This window comes from Anomaloglossus baeobatrachus, chromosome 6 (assembly GCF_048569485.1).
Source record: "Anomaloglossus baeobatrachus isolate aAnoBae1 chromosome 6, aAnoBae1.hap1, whole genome shotgun sequence".
NCBI classification, from domain to species: domain Eukaryota; kingdom Metazoa; phylum Chordata; class Amphibia; order Anura; family Aromobatidae; genus Anomaloglossus; species Anomaloglossus baeobatrachus.
Genome location: NC_134358.1, coordinates 579988948 through 580009595, shown reverse-complemented (window position 1 = coordinate 580009595; position 20648 = coordinate 579988948). Strand labels below are relative to the sequence as shown.

The window sequence follows — 20648 nt, the reverse complement described above, 5'->3', positions numbered from 1 at the left end:
TCCCAGATGGTGGACATTGAGAACAAGAAGGGAGGGGGCACTGCCAGGGAGTGATGAGAGCGATTATGACTGGTAATCATAATTCCTCTTCATATCCCAGGATTTGCCTCACACCTCCCCCCTTTTGAGGGCGCTAGGGGGCAGCACACTCCGGTGTTCCCCCGTGCGCCCGTCCGCGACCTCTCCTTGTCGGGACAGCCCGTCTGCGTTACCGTGGTCCCGGCCCCTTTTGTGGCGAATGGTGAAGTTGTATTGCTGGAGCGCAAGGCTCCATCGCAACAATCGCCCATTCGTCAAAGAGACGGTGTGCAACCAGCTGAGGGGATTGTGGTCCGTCTCCACGATGAAGTGGCGCCCGTATAGATAGGGTTGCAGACGCTGCAGGGCCCACACTATGGCCAGGCACTCCTTTTCCATCGTGGAATAGGCCACTTCCCTTGGTAACAGCTTCCTGCTCAGGTACAAGACTGGGTGCTCTTGGCTCGCAGAGTCCACCTGGCTGAGCACCGCACCGAGGCCGAAGTCACTGGCGTCGGTCTGTACTACAAACGGCCGCGTGAAGTCGGCTGCCTGTAGCACAGGCGGGCTGGACAGGGCGTCCTTTAGGGGCCGGAAGGCTGTCTCGCAGTCCATTGTCCAATCGACTGCAGAGGGCAGCTTCTTCTTGGTGAGGTCCGTCAAGGGCTTTGCCAGGCTACTATAGCATGGAACAAACCTCCTATAGTACCCAGCGGTCCCCAAGAAGGACATCACCTGCTTCTTGGTCCTGGGGGTGGGCCAGGACGCAATGGCCTCCACTTTCTCAGGCTCGGGCTTCAGTGTTCTCCCGCCTACCCGGTGACCGAGGTACTGGACCTCGCTCATGGCCAGCTGACACTTTCCCGGCTTGATGGTCAAACCTGCCTGGTGGATCCGCCTGAGCACCTGTGCTAGATGCTCTAGGTGGTCCTCCCAGGTGGGACTGAAGACGGCAATGTCATCCAGGTACGCGGCCGCGTACCCTTCAAGTCCCGTGAGCAGGGTGTTGACCATCCGCTGGAAAGTGGCAGGGGCATTCCTCATCCCAAATGGCATCACCGTGGACTCGTACAGTCCAAATGGGGTAATAAAGGCAGAGCGTTCCCTGGCCTTGCGAGTCAGGGGGATCTGCCAATATCCCCGGCTCAGATCCATGATGGTCAGGTACTGAGCCCCGGCCAACTGATCGAGCAGGTCATCGATGCGTGGCATTGGGTACGCATCGGCGACCGTGACAGCATTGAGCCCCCTGTAGTCCACGCAGAACCGAGTGGTTCGGTCCTTCTTAGGGACGAGGACTACAGGCGAGGCCCAAGCGCTGTTGGATGCCTGGATCACCCCCAGCTTCAGCATCTCGTCAATCTCCTGGCGCATGTGTTGCTGCACCTCCAGGGAGACCCGATATGCTGAACGCCGGATCGGGGGATGATCCCCAGTGTCCACGTGATGGACAGCCAAGTCAGTCCTTCCGGGCTGGTTGGTAAACAACCCCCGGAAGGGGTGTAGGGTGGCCCACAGCTGGGACCGTTGGTCCTCCAAGAGCTGGTGGCCAACCTCCACATCCTCAATGGATCCGCCTGCCCTAACCTGGGCTAGCATATCCAAGAGGGTTTCCGCTTCTCCCTCCGCGGGCAGGTTGCACACGGGGAGCGCACATGCCTCCCGCTCATGATGTGCCTTCATCATGTTCACATGGAAGGGCTTCCGCCTTCCACGGGCAGGGTCCAGGGTGACCAGGTACGTCACAGGGTTGAGCTGCTGGTACACGAGGTATGGGCCTTCCCAGGCTGCCTGAAGCTTGTCCTGTGGTACGGGGACCAGTACCCACACCTTTTGACCCACTTGGTAGGTCCTCTGACAAGCGTTCTGGTCGTACCAACGCTTCTGATCGGCCTGGGCTTGAGCCATATTGTCGTGTACCAGTTGCGTCAAGGCCTGCATTTTGTCCCGGAAGCGCATGACATACTCGATAACCGACACTCCAGGGGTGGCCAAATCCCCTTCCCAAGCCTCTTTCACCAGAGCCAGGGGGCCCCGCACACGTCGCCCGTACAGGAGCTCAAACGGTGAGAATCCCGTTGAGGCCTGTGGAACCTCCCGGTAAGCAAATAACAGGTGGGGGAGATACCGCTCCCAGTCACGCCCATGGGAGTCGACCAACATCTTAAGCATCTGCTTTAAGGTGCCCTTAGACCGTTCGCACAGGCCATTAGTCTGTGGATGGTACGGGCTGGCCACCAGATGTCGCACCTGGACTTGCTTACAGAGGGCCTCCATCAGCTGGGACATGAATTGGGTCCCCCGGTCAGTGAGCATTTCCTGGGGAAAACCCACTCGGGAGAAAATCTCCAGCAATGCGGTGGCCACCTTGTCAGCCCGAATGGACGACAAGGCCACTGCTTCTGGGTACCGGGTGGCATAGTCCACTACCGTCAGTATGAAGCGTTTCCCGGAGCTGCTGGGGATGGCCAGCGGGCCGACCAGATCCACAGCCACCCTCCTGAAAGGCTCATCGATGATTGGCAGAGATACCAGTGGGGCTTTGGGGTGTGGCCCCGCCTTCCCCACTCTCTGACAGGTTTCACACGAACGGCAGTAGGCAGCCACATCGGCCCCCATTTTTGGCCAGTAGAAATGCTGGTTCAACCTGGCCTTGGTCTTAGCGATCCCTAGGTGTCCGGCCATCGGAATCTCATGTGCGATCCGCAACAACTCCGTCCGGAACGGATAGGGTACCACCAACTGTCGGTCCCTGGGCCACGCCTCCGGTGAACCCTGCTGGACCGTGACCCGGTACAGCCGTCCTTGGTCCCAGACCACTCGCTCCGGGTCCGAGTCCGAGGGAGGCTGTGCCGCCTGCTCCTTAAGAGCTTTCAGGCTGTCGTCAGCTTCTAACGCTGCCTGAAACCCCTGACTAGATGTGGCCAGAATCGACGAGACTGTCACATCTTCAGTCAGTACCCCGGGACCTGTGTCCTGGCCTCCACCTGACTCGGCTGCCACTTGGTCAGAAGGGGAAGAGCTATCGGACCTCCGGGAGGCCCCTTGGCTTCCAGCACTCCCACTGCGGGTGACAGCGGCCACAGCCGCTGCGACCGTGGGTCGTGCCTGCTCCTCCTCCGTTCCTGACCAAGTCGCCGGTTCAGGCAGACCTACCTGGCTTCCTGACACCCCGGTTGTGGGGGAACCATGTACCGAGATCTTACCTGGGAGCACTTCCGCTCCTGGACCGGCCCCAATCTCACCTGCCTGTTCCCCTCCTGCAGCAACAGAACCCCGCTGTGAAATCTCTGGGGACCCCACATTTGCTGTGGTAGCCCCCACCCCACACACTGGTCCTCCCCCTGCAGCACCCTGCTCTCTGCTTATCCCTGCAGAGGGCAACAGATCCCAGCTCACTGGCTGATCACTTGTAGAGGCATTGTCACACCTTTCTCTGACCCCCTCCCCTGTCACAGCTGCCGCTGTGTGTGTGTCTATGCAAGCAGAAAAATCAGAGTTCACTCCCTCCTCCCTTACATCATTCATGGAGAACACATTAACATTGTCCGGAGGCATGTCAGTACTGGCTGAAGGGTCAGCCCTTGGGGGGGGCCCAAACTGGGAGGTTATCTGCCCCAAATCTGTCCCAAGTAACACGTTTGCGGGGATCCGATCAGTTACCCCCACCTCTCTCACCCCTCGCCCTGCGCCCCAGTCCACATAAATGCCAGCAACAGGCAGCGCCGGGTCAATGCCTCCAATCCCGGAGACAGCGAGGGTTTTTCCAGGTATCAAGTCTTGGGGGGACACCATCTCAGGCCGCACCAGAGTCACCTCCGAGGCGCTGTCTCGCAGTCCTATGGTCACAGACCGGCCGACGGTGACAGGTTGGAAGCTGTCCAGGGACCTACCACCACCCCCACCCACACAATACACCTTGGGCGGCCCTTGGGACGGGGACGGAGCCGGGGCCTTGGGACGCTGAGGGCACATGGCCTTGAAGTGTCCAGGTAGGTTGCACTGGTGGCACCGTCTTGGTTCTGGCACGGGCCTGGAGAGGGGAGTTGAGGGGGACACCCCCTGCAGTCTAGGGGCAGGTGGGGCAGTCGCAGAATTCATCTTACCCCCTCTCCAGGTGCTGCTGGTGGCTGCTCTCCTGGCCTCAGGAGCCCGATTGTTGGTGTAGTCATCGGCCAGGGCAGCTGTAGCCGTGGACCCCTTTGGCTTCTGGTCTCGGATGAACTGGCGGAGATCCTCAGGGCAGTTCCACAAGAGTTGCTCCGTGATGAACAAGTCCAGGATCTCCGGTCCGGTGGAAAGCTGCAGGCCTTGGGTCCAGTGGTCGGCAGCTCGGGCAAGTGCCCGCCGGTGGTCAGCCCAGGAGTCCTTTGGTCCCTTTTGCAGGGTCCGGAACTTCTTGCGGTAGGACTCCGGAGTGAGGTTGTACTGTTGGATCAGGGCCCGCTTGATGGTGTCGTAGCCCTGATCTGCCTCAGCAGGCAAGTCCCCAAGGATATCCAGGGCCTTACCCCTTAGACGAGGGGTCAGGTATTTGGCCCACTGATCCTTGTCCAGATGGTGCTGCAGGCAAGTCCGTTCAAAAGCAGTCAGGAAAGAGTCCAAGTCTCCATCCTTCTCCAGCACTGGGAAGTCCTCAACACGGACCTTTGGAAGTTTGGTGTCTTGAAGGTCACGTGTGGCTGATGAGGGCTGGAGCTTGGCTAGATGCAGCTGGTGGTCACGGTCTGCCTGTCGCTCTCGCTCTCGCTCTTCACGCGCTGCCTGCCGCTCTGCCCTGCGCTCTGCCAGGAGTTCCTTGTAGCCCTCCCGGTCTCCAGCCTGGAGTAGGGCCATAGCCATTTGAAGAAGGCTATCCGAGCCTCCAAGGCTTGGTGGAATGGCACGTGGTGATCTGCGGCCCGCTGCGGAGCCTGGTGATTCACTGTCCATTTCAGAGCGGAGGACTGGCATCTGGCTCGTCGAGGACCCTTGGGTGAGCTGCTCCTCATCTTGTCCATAATTGCCAGGTTGTGCGCTGTCCTCTGCAGAACGGTTCTCTGGCGTCGGGCTCCTGGAGGACTCGTGGTCAACCTCCTCATTGCTGTCCACAGCACCGTCCTCCCTCTCTTCGGCTCCTGCCTTAGCATTGGCCAGTTGCATAGCTCTGCTCCTGGTGCCATCAGCCATTCTTGCAGACTTTTGGTCACTGACACAGAACTGACACCTGATGCGCCCACACACCTTACAGTATCTGCACTCTGACACTCTAGTGTTGAGCTAGTCTGAAGACCCCAGCAGCCACAGCTGCTGCAGGCAGTCTTTAGTGTCTGGGAGTATGGGTCTCACACTCACACACACTATTATCTCGATCCCACCGCTATGCCACCAATATGTCACGAACCACCGGGGGGGTCACTCAGAAATCCCCCGCGCTGGCTACCAGTACGTCACAATCGGGGGGTAACAAGTGGGGGTCACCCCTCCTTTATACCTCCCGACCGACAGACAGAGCACGTGACGCGCTCTCTAGCGCCCCTCTTATAGTCAGGCCAATTATGGAATTGCCCGACAATAAGCAAGGAGGCCGCTATACTACTTATGCCGATTATTGAAGGGTCCCCGGTGAGAGTAGGGTATATATTCCCCCGACCTCCGCGGGCGGAATATATAAAATCTCCCCGAATCTCACTGGCCTCCCCACAATAATCCTTGGCACAAACTCGCTGCCACCAACCGCTTCACGGTAACTATTAGCCGAACACACAGACGTGGGATTCAAGATCGAGATAACAGAACAGCCCAAGATTAATTATATAATTTAATCAGCCTAAAGCACACTAGAACTACAATATATACAATAGGGAATCTACAGAATATACAGTTATGTCAGAGTACAGTTACAGATAAAGCATGGTTTACAAACAGGCATACACAGTTCCAGCAGTTACCTTGTGCGTCTGTCCACAGGGGGGCGCTGTAGACCAGGTTTCTAGGATCTTTCCCACAGATGTTTCCTACACGTGACCCCCGGCGAAAGAACACTGGAAAATGGCCGAAGTAGGGTTATCAACCTGGGCAAATCCAGGTCCCCTCCTACCTTAGTGACCTCAGAGGGAGCACTGCTCCACCCCTGGCTGGAGTTATGGACAATATCCACATCCACAACAGGGGATATGGCCATAACTTGGCCTGGGAGCGTCGTAGGCAGACGCCAACGCTCTCATTGTGACAGTTATGAATTTAGCTACAGAACGAGGGGACTCACGACTTGTCTACTAGTTCCCCATTGGCTGATATCACGTTTGGTGTATTTCCCAATGTCCTACTTCCATAAAAAAGGTGTGCCAGCATCGTCCGCATGCGCAAACACCATTTTTATGGTTGCCATATTTATCGGAAATATGGCTTGCGAGATATGAACCATATTTTACTGGAGTCGTCCTGTCTGGATACTTCCATAGCCTTGCTAATTAGATAGCAGCCCCTACCACAGGGTCACGGCAGGGAGTCATCCTGTGTCCATTGTTCCCAAATCATCTAATCTCCATATCACAGGAGATGGCCATGGGATGTGTTGCTGGGATGTGACACCTTCCCAGATGGTGGACATTGAGAACAAGAAGGGAGGGGGCACTGCCAGGGAGTGATGAGAGCGATTATGACTGGCAATCATAATTCCTCTTCATATCCCAGGATTTGCCTCACAGAGAGGAATCTATCACACCCCCCATTATTAACCCAGTTATCCCCCCAAAAAAGACACACACAAAAAATAATATATTTGAATAGACACTCCCTGAAATTTTCTCTAGTTTATCCAAAGGATATCTGAAAAAATACAAACGCAGAGAAATAAAACAAGACTCTTAGGCTCGTTCACCACTTTATTCAAAGGAGAAAAATATCCCAGCTGATCGAACGTGCTCCAGAATGAATCCAACCAACAAAGTCTATGGAGCCTCGTGCTGCCACTCCATAGACTCTTCTTACAGGCAATTCCGGGTCACACTGCGCTGCAGGAGACCTGGCGATCCTTAACAGAGGTAACATTATCGATGTCACCACTGGGTCTCGCACAATACAGTGTGACCTGGTGACCCAGCGACCCTGAACAGATTCACCCGGGGTCTCCCCCGAGTGAGATACACATGGCAGTACCTCCCCTTCTATGAGGGGCCTCCAGACCCTCAGGACTGGGTTTATCAGGATGCGATGCATGGAAGGAGCATATTAACCTACCAATTCTCCGAGTGAGCGTACTAATAAGGGGTCTAATCAAAGTGTAAAGTGCCGGGGAGGGGCAGTCATGGGCGAGGGTTGCGATCCTCAACCCACCCCGGCACAGAACAGACACGGGGGGCAGAGTGGTGTATGGAGTGAGTGTGGAGGGGCTGCCTGTCTGCAGCTGCACGTCTGGGTCTCCATCCGGCTCCTCAGGATCCCATTCACTACAATCGGCCTTGTACACCGCAGTGTCAGAGACGAGTCCACCACCAGATAAAACTTCAATAACTTTACTAAACAATTGATTTGCAGACAGTTTCCATTCCTTCAAGCCAGACTTTCCATCATTGCCAGTTACATGCATTCTCTTCTGTACCGGGCTCGGCTCTGCAGTGGTGGCAACCAAGGGGCGATTTATCCTCTCCTCCCAATCATGATGGCTGGGCTGACGGCTCAGCCCTTTACCAACGAGAGGACTCCCTCTGATGGTGCCCCCGCTGTGCTAGTGTTCCCACAGGTACTTATATCTGCCGGCCTAAAAAAGGGGCGCCCTCCTCCTTCACTCCTTCTGACTGGAATTACACCTGGCTGCGGACGAGCTCATGCTCCACGGTATCCGGCTCTCCTCATTCTTACTTCTGTCTTGTCTGTCACCTCCACACCACCCACTCCACTCTGCTTCATCCAACCCTGCAGGTCCTTTCTCTTGTTCTATTTGCAGTATCTCCATTTCCCTATCTGTTCCCGGAAACCTCTGCCCTATATCTCCTCCTGAGCTGGGGACTGTCCTACCCCACTTAACCCCTGCCATCCTGTCACTGCCTCTGCACTCCCTCACACTAAGGGACAACCAGGGACCCAGTGACACTTAGTGGCAGCCTGCCATATTATACAGGAGAACAATATGTGGGCTGCACCTCCAGACCCCTGCCGTCCTGTCACTCTCTCTGCACTCCCTCACACTAAGGGACAACCAGGGACCCAGTGACACCTAGTGGCAGCCTGCCATATTATACAGGAGAACAATATATGGGCTGCACCTCTAGACTCCTGCCGTCCTGTCACTCTCTCTGCACTCCCTCACACTAAGGGACAACCAGGGACCCAGTGACACCTAGTGGCAGCCTGCCATATTATACAGGAGAACAATATATGGGCTGCACCTCTAGACTCCTGCCGTCCTGTCACTCCCTAAGCACTACCTCACACTAGGGACAACCAGGGACCCAGTGACACCTAGTGTCAGCTGGCTAGATTACATAGGAGAACAATATGTGGGCTGCACCTCCAGACCCCTGCCGTCCTTTCACTCCTTCTGCACTCCCTCACACTAGGGGACAACCAGGGACCCAGTGACACCTAGTGGCACCTGGCCATATTACATAGGAGAACAATATGTGGGCTGCACTCCCAGACCCCTGCAGAGAAGAATGTCGGAGCACATCTATGATGTTCAGAATAAGACCACCTGCAGCCCCTCAGGAGCCTCACAGCACTTTCTACGGATCCACTCAGGCGATGTCAGCACATGAAAGGTGATCGCATTGGAAAAAGTGAAAGCCCCTAAATGAGGGGGAAACAGACTACGATCTCACAAATACAGAGAAGTAGAGTGGATCTCTGAACTGGAATCCAGCTCTCCGGGAGGCCGGAATACAATGGCGGCTCTGTATTACATCTAGTGATCTGTGCTTCTGTTTCCAGGTATTCTTTTTGCATATTTGTGTATAATATTGGCGTTTTTGTAATGTGATCAGGTGAATTTGATTGTTAGGGACTTGTGTAGGGAACGCATAATGACTAAGACGTTTGTTCGGTGAAAACTTCAGTCTTTTCTACGTCCCTTGTTGATTTTAACATTTTTCTTGTCATGTTCTGTGATTCTACATTTTTGTAATAAATTGAATTTTTCACCCTGGAGGCAACGTTGCTAGACACCATTTTCTTATTTGGAAGGTCCTGACGTCTTTTGTCACGAGCACTACTTGGTAATTTGTCCATGAACATACTGCATGGTGAGCTGGATTTTTTTTCTTTTTTACCCTTCTATATACAGTGTGAACTCCCACATAGCCCCTCTATATAGTATGAGTCCCCATATAGCCCCTCTGTAGACTATGAGCTCTCACATAGCCTCTCTATACAATGTGAGCCCCCACATAGCCCCCTGTTGTAGGTCACCGCTCGCTCCGGCCTTTTCAGCTTTGACCATACAATTTCAATAGGATTGAGATCAGGGGTTTGTGATGGCCACTCCAAAACATTGACTTTGTTCTCCTTAAGCCACTTTGTAGCCAGTGTGGCTGTAGCTTCGGGTCATTGTCCATTTGGAAGACCCATTTTCGTCCAAGCTTTAAGTTCCCGGCTGACGTCTTGAGATGTTCTTCAGTATGGCCACATAATCTTCTCTCCTCATGATGCCATCTATTTTGTGAAGTCACCAGTCCCTCCTGCAGCAAAACACCCCAACACCATGATGCTGCCCCCGTATGTCACAGTTGGGATGATGTTCTTAGGCTTCAAAGCTTCTCTCTTTTTCTCCAAACATAACGATGGTCATTATGGCCAAACAGTTCAGTTTTAGTTTCCTCAGACCACAGGACGTCTCCACATATTAAGGTCTTTGTTCCTGTGTGCATCTGCAAACATTAATCTATGTTTTTCTGTATCTTTTGGAGTAATGGCTTCTTCCTAGCAGAGCGGCCTTTCAGCCCATGTTGTGGTGCTCGTTGGATAATGACACAATCGTACCAGCTTCCGCCAGTATCTTCACAAGGTGTTTTGCTTGTGTTATTGGGTTGATCTGCACATGTCTGACCAAAGCACATTCATCTCTGGTGCACAGAACCCATCACCTTCCTGAGCAGTATGATGGCTGCACATTCTCATCTTGTGTGTACTTGTGTATAATTGTTTGTACAGATGAATGAGGCACCTTCAGAGATCTGGAAATTGCACCCATGGATGAACCAGACTTGTGCAAGTCCACAATTCTCTTCCTGAGATCTTGGCTGATTTCTTTTGACTTTCCCCTAATGCTACACAAAGAAGCCGTGTGTTTCAGGTGTGCATTACAATATATCCACAGGTGTGTCTCTAATTAACTCAGATGTTGCCAATAAACCAATCAGAAGCTTCCAAAGACATGACATCATCATATGGGCTGCCTGATATAGTTTCAAGATATAGTGCTCTTAGTGTATGGAAACTTTTCACTTAGCATTCTCTTCTCTCATTATTCTGGCATTTGGCAAATAGAAATCATTTTGGTTCCTAATTGACTGAAAACGGGAGAAAAACCTGCAGATGTGTCTTTATAGACAGCGGAGGGAAAAACCTGCAGATGCGTCTGTATAGAGAGCAGAGGGAAAAACCTGCAGATGTGTCTGTATAGAGAGAGGAGGGAAAAACCTGCAGATGCGTCTGTATAGAGAGCAGAGGGAAAAACCTGCAGATGTGTCTGTATAGAGAGAGGAGGGAAAAACCTGCAGATATGTCTGTATAGAGAGCGGAGGGAAAAACCTGCAGATTTGTCTGTATAGAGAGAGGAGGGAAAAACCTGCAGATGTGTCTGTATAGATAGTGGATGGAAACTAAGGGTTTCAACTGTAGCCTTTCTATATACAGTATGAGCCCCCAAATAGCCTCCTACTGTTAGGAAGCCATAATACACACCATGTTTGGAGGTCAAAAAGCACAAGCGTGAAGTATGGCAGTGGGCACATCATTGAGTGCAGCTGTTTTTCTGCATACGGCACTGGCAAACAGTAGGAATGGTGAATGGACAAATGTAGCGAGACATTTCTGATAAATATCTGCTGTCCTCTACCAGAGAGAGAAATTCATGTCTATAGCAGCTTTAGAAACATTACACACCTGGTGCCGCGTTCAATACTTACGTCATTGCTGAATGTTCTTTTTGTTTTTGTCTTTTTTCATCTTCTCATTCTTCCTCTTTATTTCTTCTTCCTCTTTATTTCTTCTTCCTCCTTCTCCTCCCTCTTTTATAGGAGGGGGCCTTTTTTTCTCCTTTATTATCCTTTTCATTGCTTATCTATAGTCCCTATCAGTCTGTGGAGTGTGGGTGGAAACCAGAGAACCCAGAGGAAAGCCACAAAAACTCCTCTCAGATGTTGTCCATGGGGGTATATGAACCCAGGACCCTGGCAAAGCAAGAGTGCAGTGCTAACCACTGAGCCACCATACAGTGCTAACCACTGAGCCACCATACAGTGCTAACCACTGAGCCACCATACAGTGTTAACCACTGAGCCACTTTTCCGTGTTTTATATCTCATTCTTCCTTTTCTCATGCTGTGGCTCCTTCATTCTATATTTTCCTCATCTGCTTCTTTTCCTCCTCTCTTCTTTTCTTCTTCCTTTTCTCCTTTTTCCTCCTACGTATTTACTTCTCATTCTCTTTTTTTCTCATGCTTCAGGTCTTCTCTGCTCCTTTTCCTTCTCTCCTCCTTCCTTTCCCTTCTCCCCTCCTTCCTTTTCCTTCTCCCCTCCTTCCTTTTCCTTCTCTCCTCCTTCCTTTCCCTTCTCCCCTCCTTCCTTTTCCTTCTCTCCTCCTTCCTTTACCTTCTCTCCTCCTTCCTTTTCCTTCTCCCCTCCTTCCTTTTCCTTCTCTCCTCCTTCCTTTTCCTTCTCTCCTCCTTCCTTTTCCTTCTCTCCCTTCTTTCTCTCTCTGTTTCCTTTTGTCCTTCTTTTTATCCTTTTCCTTCACTCCTTCCTTCTTTCTTGCGTCTTCTCATTTTTCCTTCCTTCTTCCTTTTATCCTTCTACTCTTCCTTCTCTCCTTTTTCCTTTGCTCTTGCTCCTGCTCTCTTCTTTTGCTTCTTTTTCTCCTTTCCTTCTTTTTGTCTTGCTTCTTCTTCCTTTTCTCCAGCTTCTTTTTCTCTATCTTCTGTTTCTTTTCTCTTGCTTTTCTTTCCTTTTCTCTTGCACCTTCTTCCAGGGCCAATGTTACCACCTGGCGCTCTTGGGAAAGTGCCAGAGTCCTGGACAAACGGGGGGGGCCACTCACCATCGCAGGGGCGGTGACCTCTTCTGCAGATTCTCAGAGACCGTTTAATGTGTGGGCAAATTTAACGCGAGATGCGCTCCCGTCCCACAGAAGTAGAGGCGCGGCAGCCACACCAGCTAACTCCCCAGTGCCTGACGGCCATGACACCCGATGCATTGATCTGCACCAGTAATCAGAGTGCAGCGGTTGCAATTGTTTCGGAGCTTCTTTCACAGCTCGCATCTTTTGCTGCAGCTTTATTACCTTTCTGAGCAGTGGGCGTGGCTTAGTGGCAGGGGGTGTGGTTTAATTCTATCCATCTGTGACAGGCACATGACACGAGGCGTAGACACAGCTTTTAGGGGTTTACAAATAAGGAATATTGTGAAATGGAAACGATTTCAGGAAATGCAGCTTTTTGGAGAGTTTTTCATTTCCTGACATGTTTCTGATGACTGTCTTCAGGAGTCTGATTGTCTCTATCATGCTTGTCTATAGCACTGACACATACCGCAGCGCTGTACACACACTGTCCTCATTCTGTCTTTGTAGCAATCCCACATACAGAGTCGGTGCAGACATTGCTTGAGGTCAAATGTGACCCACGGTCCCAGTGATAGAGGATCTTCGCGAGCCTCCGTGCCACCCATGAGGCGACCGTCACTAATGTCCTTCTTCCTCTTGTTTCAGGGATAACATTCTGGTGTTGGACATCTTCTTTGAAGCACTGAACTACGAGATCATTGAGCAGACGAAGGCTTATGAAGTGGCCGGTTTGCTGGGTGAGACCATAGCGCGCTGTCCCTCCGGCTCATGGTTCTCGTGTGTTCGGCGGGGCCAGATGTGGATGGGGGGGGACAATCCACACAGTAGGTTTAGATGGGGAATTTCCTCATGATGCCAAAACTGACCAGTTTTTCAAGTGTTAATTACTCCAGGGGAATTTTTGGAAATGTTTTTTGTTTGCTGAAGTTCTTTTGAAGAGATTTGCACTTTTTCAGCCGTCTGATTGTTTTCATTTTCAATTAGGCACTGTCCAGAGAGCAGTAGCTCAGCAGGCGTAATATGTGGAGCAACACTTTACAGGTGAAGGACCCGCAAAGGGCCCAAAATATTCACCTTCACTTGCAACTTTGTTTATGGCATGGTGGGAAGGGAAATGTATTTTTCCCAATGACTCGTCTTCTGTAGTACGGCAGATACGTAGACGACCTGCTCTCTGTGCGGTGACATAGCTGCTATACCCTGTTTTGTGTCTTATATGAGTGACAATAGTCATTGGGGATAAATAAAAGAAAATGACGTGGGGTTTCCCCTATCTTTGATACCAGCGCAGGTAAAGCAGAAGCTAGGGGCTGGTATTATTAGGCTGGGAAGGTCCGTGGTTATTGGGCCCCTGACAACCTAAAAATAGTAGTCCACAGCCATTCAAAAAGTGTTACATACATTAGATGCCCCAATTGTGAAGCTTTACCAGTCTCTTCCCATTACCCTGGTGTGGTGGCATTAGGGGTAATACTTTTGGGGTTGATCTCAGCTGTGTAGCGTCAGCTGGCATCGAGCCCTGATGTTAGTAATGGAGAGGCGTCTATCACACAGCTTCATTACTAACCCAGTAAAATGTACAGCTAAAAAACACACAAAGGAAAAAAGTTAACTTGAATAAAGTCTCCCCAACACTATCGCTCGTTCACCAGCTTATTAATGAAAAAAGTCCTGGAAGTTCTGACATAACCAATGCGATAATGTCCCACGATGCCCATCGTTTCCTATGGAGATGTGTTTGGAGAACGAGTCTCCTCCATAAGTTCCTGCCAGTCAGCAGCAGCCCCGAATTTCTCACAAGCGTGAGAGGGAATCCTTATTCAAATAATTTCCTGTGTGTTTTAAAGGGAACCTGTCACCAGATTTTTCCCTATGAAACGAAAAGTCTCCCCTTCTGCAGCTCCGGGGCTGCATTCTAGGAAGGTGCACCTTGGCCCTGACTCCCCTTTTAGACCTCAAAAATAACTTTATAAAACTTGGGCCTTAGATATGCTAATTACCTTTGTGAACACAGGGGCTGGCTCATTTTCTGCTCCGTTCCCCCCCTCCTGCCGCTAATCGCCGGCCTCCTTCCTTGATTGACGGGATGACGCCCTCCGTCATCCTCCTCGTCGCATTTTCAGATCTGGCGCCTTAGGTCTGCTCGCGCAGGCGCAGTTCACTCTGCCATATCTCGGGTAGAGCGCCGGTAAGCTAAATGCGCAGGCGTGAGATTATGGGCGGGTACTAGGATGATGCTGGTGAGGTCATGCACTGCAAACACCTCACCAGCATCATCCTAGTACCCGCCCATAATCTCGCGCCTGCGCATTTAGCTCACCGGTTTCGAGCGAGGGCAGCTATGTTTTCTGCTCTGCCCGAGATATGGCAGAGTGAACTGCGCCTGCGCAAGCAGACCTAAGGCGCGAGATTTCAAAATGCGACGAGGAAAATGACAGAGGGCGTCATCCCGTCAATCAAGGAAGGAAGCCGGTGATCAGTGGCAGAAGGGGGAAAACGGAGCGGGAAATGAGCCCGCCCCTGTGGCCCACAAAGGTAATTAGCATATCTTAGGCCTAAGTTATTTTTGGGGTCTAAAAGGGGAGTCAAGGCCAAGGTGCACCTTCCTAGAATGCAGCCCCGGAGCTGCAGAAGGGGAGACTTTTTGTTTCATAGGGAAAAATCTGGTGACAGGTTCCCTTTAACTCTTTATTTCCTGGGTTAGTAATGGCAGTGTCTGATAGATGTGTCGCGGGCGGGGAGGAGGGTGTCAGCACACCGCGCTCACCCCTTCTGCTCGGGTCCGGCGGCTGCTGCTCAGTGGTGGCTCGAGCTGTGGGCCGGATCCCGGGGGTTTCTCGAGCGGCACTCCTCGCCCGTGAGTGAAAGGGGGGAATTTGGGGTGTTGGGATAATGTCCGTGACGCCACCCACGGTTGTGGTGATGTGTAGCACCACCGCTGCTCAATGCGGGGGTCCCGGGGATGGTGAAGTGGAGCAGCTAGGTGTTGTGTTGCCGCTCCGTGGGTAGGGGTTGGTGATCCCGGGGCCCGGTGATGAGATGTGAGGTGCAGGGCCTGGTGGGCGCAGGGACGCGGGGGCAGCGCTGTGCCTTGCGGCACTGTGGTACTCACTCAGCCTGAGACGTTAACACAGTTTGTACGGTAAACCAAACGGCTGGTAAGACGGTCCCACGGACGGCTGCAATTGCTCTCCCAGTCGGTGACGGTGATGTCCCTCTTCCTTGCACCTGTGTGTACTGTTGGTTGCGATGGGCCCCCACCGGTAACCCGCTCCCCGGCTTCAAGCTGGGCCGGGGGAGCTCTACTCTTTGCCCGCAGGCGCTGGCCCTCAGAAACTGGTGCCCTGGCGGTGGTGGTGTCTCTGTTGTACAGGTTGGGCTGTTGCCTTCACTCGGGACTTGGTTGTTGGGGGATCTACGTCCCCTTCACTGACGGATTCGGCAATTTACGGCGACTCCAAGCCTTACCGGGGTCCGAGAGGCCCCTGCCCTGGTGCTGACTGTCCTTCGGAACACTGCTCCAGACCACCGGGCACACAGCCTACGGGGTCCTTCCAGGAACGTCCGAACGGTCCCCCTCCAGACAGTCACCGCCGTTGCTGACCTTGCTGACCTGTCCTGCGCACAGCTGGACTACTTCAGGCTTTTGCACGCTCTTGCTTTCCTCACTTTCACTTAGCTGTTTACTTTAGCCCTGGCTGGGCTACTCCTCCACTCCTTCCACTTCCTCCTCCCTGACTAGACTCCACTAGACTGCCTAGTACTTCCCGCCTCCAGAGCTGTGATCTCCTCGGTGGGCGGAGCCAACCGCCTGGCCCACCCCCTGGTGTGAATCATCAGCCTCTAGAGGAAGGCAACAAGGATTTTTGGTTCAGCTTAGGTGTTCCTACCTGGGATGTAGGGTGTGGTGGTGTGTGACCTGTGTCCCCTGGCTTGCCCAGGGCGACACATTCCCCCTTAGCAAAATGCAGACCGTCCGCGGGCTGCCGTCCTACACCGGTTTTATTTTTCTGCAAAAGGGATAACAAGGTAAATAAACATAAATACATTTTCAATAACTCTTCCCAAAACGGGAGGCACATTTTACTTTAACGTTGCATAACGGTTTACGGTTACGGTTTCCGCTCTCTCCCACCCAAGTAACCTGGCCCTGATGCTGCCCCTAAAGCCCAGGCAGCATCCCTTGACCCACAGTCCAGCACACGGTACCCGAGCGGGATCTGTCCTTCCCTCCAGAGGGTAGCCACCGGTTCCTTTGGTGGCTGGGCCCTAGCCTGCTCTGCTCAGGGCCCTCCCTCCAACCTGCCTCTCCGGAGGCGGCCTGCGGAAAACGGTAACGGTAAACAACATATTTACAAGCCACTAACGTCTGTGGTTGCCCTGCAAGTTCACGGGCTTGTCCATAGATAGTCCTCCATGCCAAAACAATTTGTAAACGGTCCCCACGGGGACAACGGTGCCGGCTCCGGCCGGTTGCAAATCACACGGATAATCAGGTGAACTTCGGATCATTTCACTTATCATTCTCTTTTAAACAAACAAGCAGGTGGTCCCAACGGGGACGGTGCTGCGGGCATCCGCTGCCCTACTCCGGTTGCTCAAGCTCTGGTGCCGCTGCCAGGGGAGGGAGGTCTGCGCTCGCTCAGGCCTCCGGGCCCCTCTTTAGTTTGGCGTCCAGCGCGAACCACCCCCGCTCCCCAAAGTACCGGGTGTATTGTACGATGTCGCCCGGCATCAAATTGCGGCCGGGATGTTCCTCAGGCAGGTGGGCATTCACATCCCGCCGGGCTACAAAAACTTCGGCCTCCAGGCCCGGCTCGTAGATGAACCCGTAGCCCCGGCGGACATCAAACCGCCTCACCTGCCCCACGTACAACGGTCCCCGGACACGGGCGGTTGCTTGCCGGAGATTTTCTTTCTCCCGGATAGCTCTGGCTACCAGCTCGGCCTTCTTCCGCTCCCTCTCGGCAATCTCCAGGCCCAGCGGTATCGGCTCCCTATCCCAATACGGCGCTGCCGCCAGCGCCGGCGCACGGGTCGGGCTCCGCGGGACATCCTGGACATTGCCCACTGTCAGGAATCTGGGCGGCATGTCCTTGGGCGCTGCTTTGCAACAACAACCCGGCGCTACCTCAGCCGAGGTGTGGGGGATGGGCATAGGGGCTTTCCGCTGCTGGGCCTTCAGCTCGGAGTGGGTCATCGGCTCCGGCTCGGGGGGTTTTTCAGGGGATGCCTCCGGTTTCTCCTTCGGCGTCTTCCACGGTAACACCTCCGGTGTGCCGCGGGCTCCGGCTACAGGTCGGCCCGCTTGGGCGGGGACGCTGGGTACTGCTACCGGTTGCGGTGGTAGCAGGCCTAGTGGCGGGGTCACGGCCTCCGGGATGGGTGGCGAGGGAGGCAACGGCGGGAGAGGGCTTGGACCGGGCCCCACAGCCGCGATGACCGGCCCTCCAAGGGCATCGGGACGTGGGTCACTCACCCTCCCTTTCTCCGCTTCCTCCTCGCGTCTCCGCACGGTGGCTACACCGTCCGCCATGTCGGCCTCCCACTCCTCCATGAGGAGCTGCATCCTGACCTGCAGCCTTTGGTAGAGCTGCGCGGTTCGGATCTCCACCCACGCCGCGGTTCCAGGCGCGGGGGCTACGGTGTCACGGGACGGCATCCACATGATTGCTTCTTCTTTTGCTTCCAGGAACGGGATGTTTGCAGAGTCCTGGCGTCCCTGCTTTTATAGCCGCAGCTACATGCGTCCAGCCGCCATCGCGTCCCCCTTAGCTCTTTCCGGCCCCTCCTTTCTCGGGGCGGGGTTTTGGCCTTCGCGTCTCTACTACTCGAGAAGACGCTCGAGCGGGAACTTTTCGCGCCAAAGATGGCGGCTTCTGAAATTTTTCTGCCGGATATCTCCGGCGGTAACAAGGCGCACCTCTACCAAACGGCAGAGCGGTAAGATCCTGTTCGTGACGCCAAGTTGTCGCGGGCGGGGAGGAGGGTGTCAGCACACGGCGCTCACCCCTTCTGCTCGGGTCCGGCGGCTGCTGCTCAGTGGTGGCTCGAGCTGTGGGCCGGATCCCGGGGGTTTCTCGAGCGGCACTCCTCGCCCGTGAGTGAAAGGCGGGAATTTGGGGTGTTGGGATAATGTCCGTGACGCCACCCACGGTTGTGGTGATGTGTAGCACCACCGCTGCTCAATGCGGGGGTCCCGGGGATGGTGAAGTGGAGCAGCTAGGTGTTGTGTTGCCGCTCCGTGGGTAGGGGTTGGTGATCCTGGGGCCCGGTGATGAGATGTGAGGTGCAGGGCCTGGTGGGCGCAGGGACGCAGGGGCAGCGCTGTGCCTTGCGGCACTGTGGTACTCACTCAGCCTGAGACGTTAACACAGTTTGTACGGTAAACCAAACGGCTGGTAAGACGGTCCCACGGACGGCTGCAATTGCTCTCCCAGTCGGTGACGGTGATGTCCCTCTTCCTTGCACCTGTGTGTACTGTTGGTTGCGATGGGTCCCCACCGGTAACCCGCTCCCCGGCTTCAAGCTGGGCCGGGGGAGCTCTACTCTTTGCCCGCAGGCGCTGGCCCTCAGAAACTGGTGCCCTGGCGGTGGCGGTGTCTCTGTTGTACAGGTTGGGCTGTTGCCTTCACTCGGGACTTGGTTGTTGGGGGATCTACGTCCCCTTCACTGACGGATTCGGCAATTTACGGCGACTCCAAGCCTTGCCGGGGTCCGAGAGGCCCCTGCCCTGGTGCTGACTGTCCTTCGGAACACTGCTCCAGACCACCGGGCACACAGCCTACGGGGTCCTTCCAGGAACTTCCAAACGGTCCCCCTCCAGACAGTCACCGCCGTTGCTGACCTTGCTGACCTGTCCTGCACACAGCTGGACTACTTCAGGCTTTTGCACGCTCTTGCTTTCCTCACTTTCACTTAGCTGTTTACTTTAGCCCTGGCTGGGCTACTCCTCCACTCCTTCCACTTCCTCCTCCCTGACTAGACTCCACTAGACTGCCTGGTACTTCCCGCCTCCAGAGCTGTGATCTCCTCGGTGGGCGGAGCCAACCGCCTGGCCCACCCCCTGGTGTGAATCATCAGCCTCTGGAGGAAGGCAACAAGGATTTTTGGTTCAGCTTAGGTGTTCCTACCTGGGATGTAGGGTGTGGTGGTGTGTGACCTGTGTCCCCTGGCTTGCCCAGGGCGACACAGATGCTTCTCCATTACTAATCCATGGGTTTGATGCCAGCTGTCATCACACAGCTGACATCAACCTCATACATTACCCTGATTGCCACTGCACAAGGGCAACAGGTAGAGCCAGGTACGGCGCCAGAACTTGAGCCTCTAATGTGACGCTCCACTTCTGGGGCACCTGCGGACTGGTAAATTTAGGCTAGGAAAAACCCAACAACCATGGACCTTCCCAGCCTTATAATACCAGCCCCCAGCTGTCTGCTGTACCTGTGCTGGTTATCAAAGATAGGAAAGGGGATCCTGCACCATTTTTTTTCTTTATTGTTCACAGCAGTGTACCGGCATCTTCTGCATACAATAACACTTGTTGATTGGATATGCTGCAGATTTTCAACAAACTTTACTAGCAGAAGAACAGCATCAAAACTGCAAACTCAGACATGGACCTTTTTTTTAAAAAAAAAAAAAAAAGTCAGGAGATCAGTGTCACGCTGTACAAAGGCTAGTAAGACGTAGTACAGCGTAATCCCCATTTGGTGGCAGCAGAGTAGTGAAGGAGAGACAAAGAAACACTGTAATGGAAAGGCAGCTGAAGCAGGCAGTTAAAATGCGAACCACCAGGGGGCAATAAAGTAGTCAAACAGTCAGGGTCTAGCCAGGAAAGTCAAGTCACTGCAGAGGGAGGAACAATATCAAAGTCAGAAAGCAGAACCGAGTCAGAAGCCGGAAGATCAGGTATGCAGAGGGAAACACAAACAACAGACAGGAGGGGAAGTCAGGGACCGAGACAGGCAGACAAACGGGGAGGGTCAAAGTCAGGACACAGTAACAGGGAGGCAGAACAGATTGGGAACACTCACCAGAGCCAGTATACATGTGGCAAGGCAGAAATATCACTGGCACTGACCCATAGGGAGAGAGGCAATATATAGCGTCCTAGGATCCAGAACGAGGCAAGGGAAGTTAACCCCTGACATGACCAGGTGTAACCCCTGCCTGGATCCACAGACTCAGATGGGCTGTAAAGGGGAGGCTAGAGGGAAGCCACTCACCAAGCAGGACCCCCAGAACCCTGAAACCCTTTAACTCCTATACAGGGATTTGGAATTACACAGGGCCCGGGTGATCACTACCTGTGGAAGGCTGCAGTCCGATGAGAGTAGTCGTCAGGCAGGGTCAAACCAGGAATTGC

The 20648-nt window shown here is 53.7% G+C and overlaps 1 protein-coding gene across 1 annotated transcript in view; it reads left to right on the top strand.

Moving 5' to 3' along the window:
* LOC142243731 (acid-sensing ion channel 1C-like) overlaps positions 1 to 20648 on the top strand; it is a 182153-nt gene that overhangs the window by 140588 nt on the left and 20917 nt on the right. The window contains exon 7 of the mRNA XM_075315933.1: positions 12923 to 13014. Within this exon, the coding sequence (XP_075172048.1) occupies positions 12923 to 13014 (92 nt within the window). The remainder of the gene's footprint in view (positions 1 to 12922; positions 13015 to 20648) is intronic.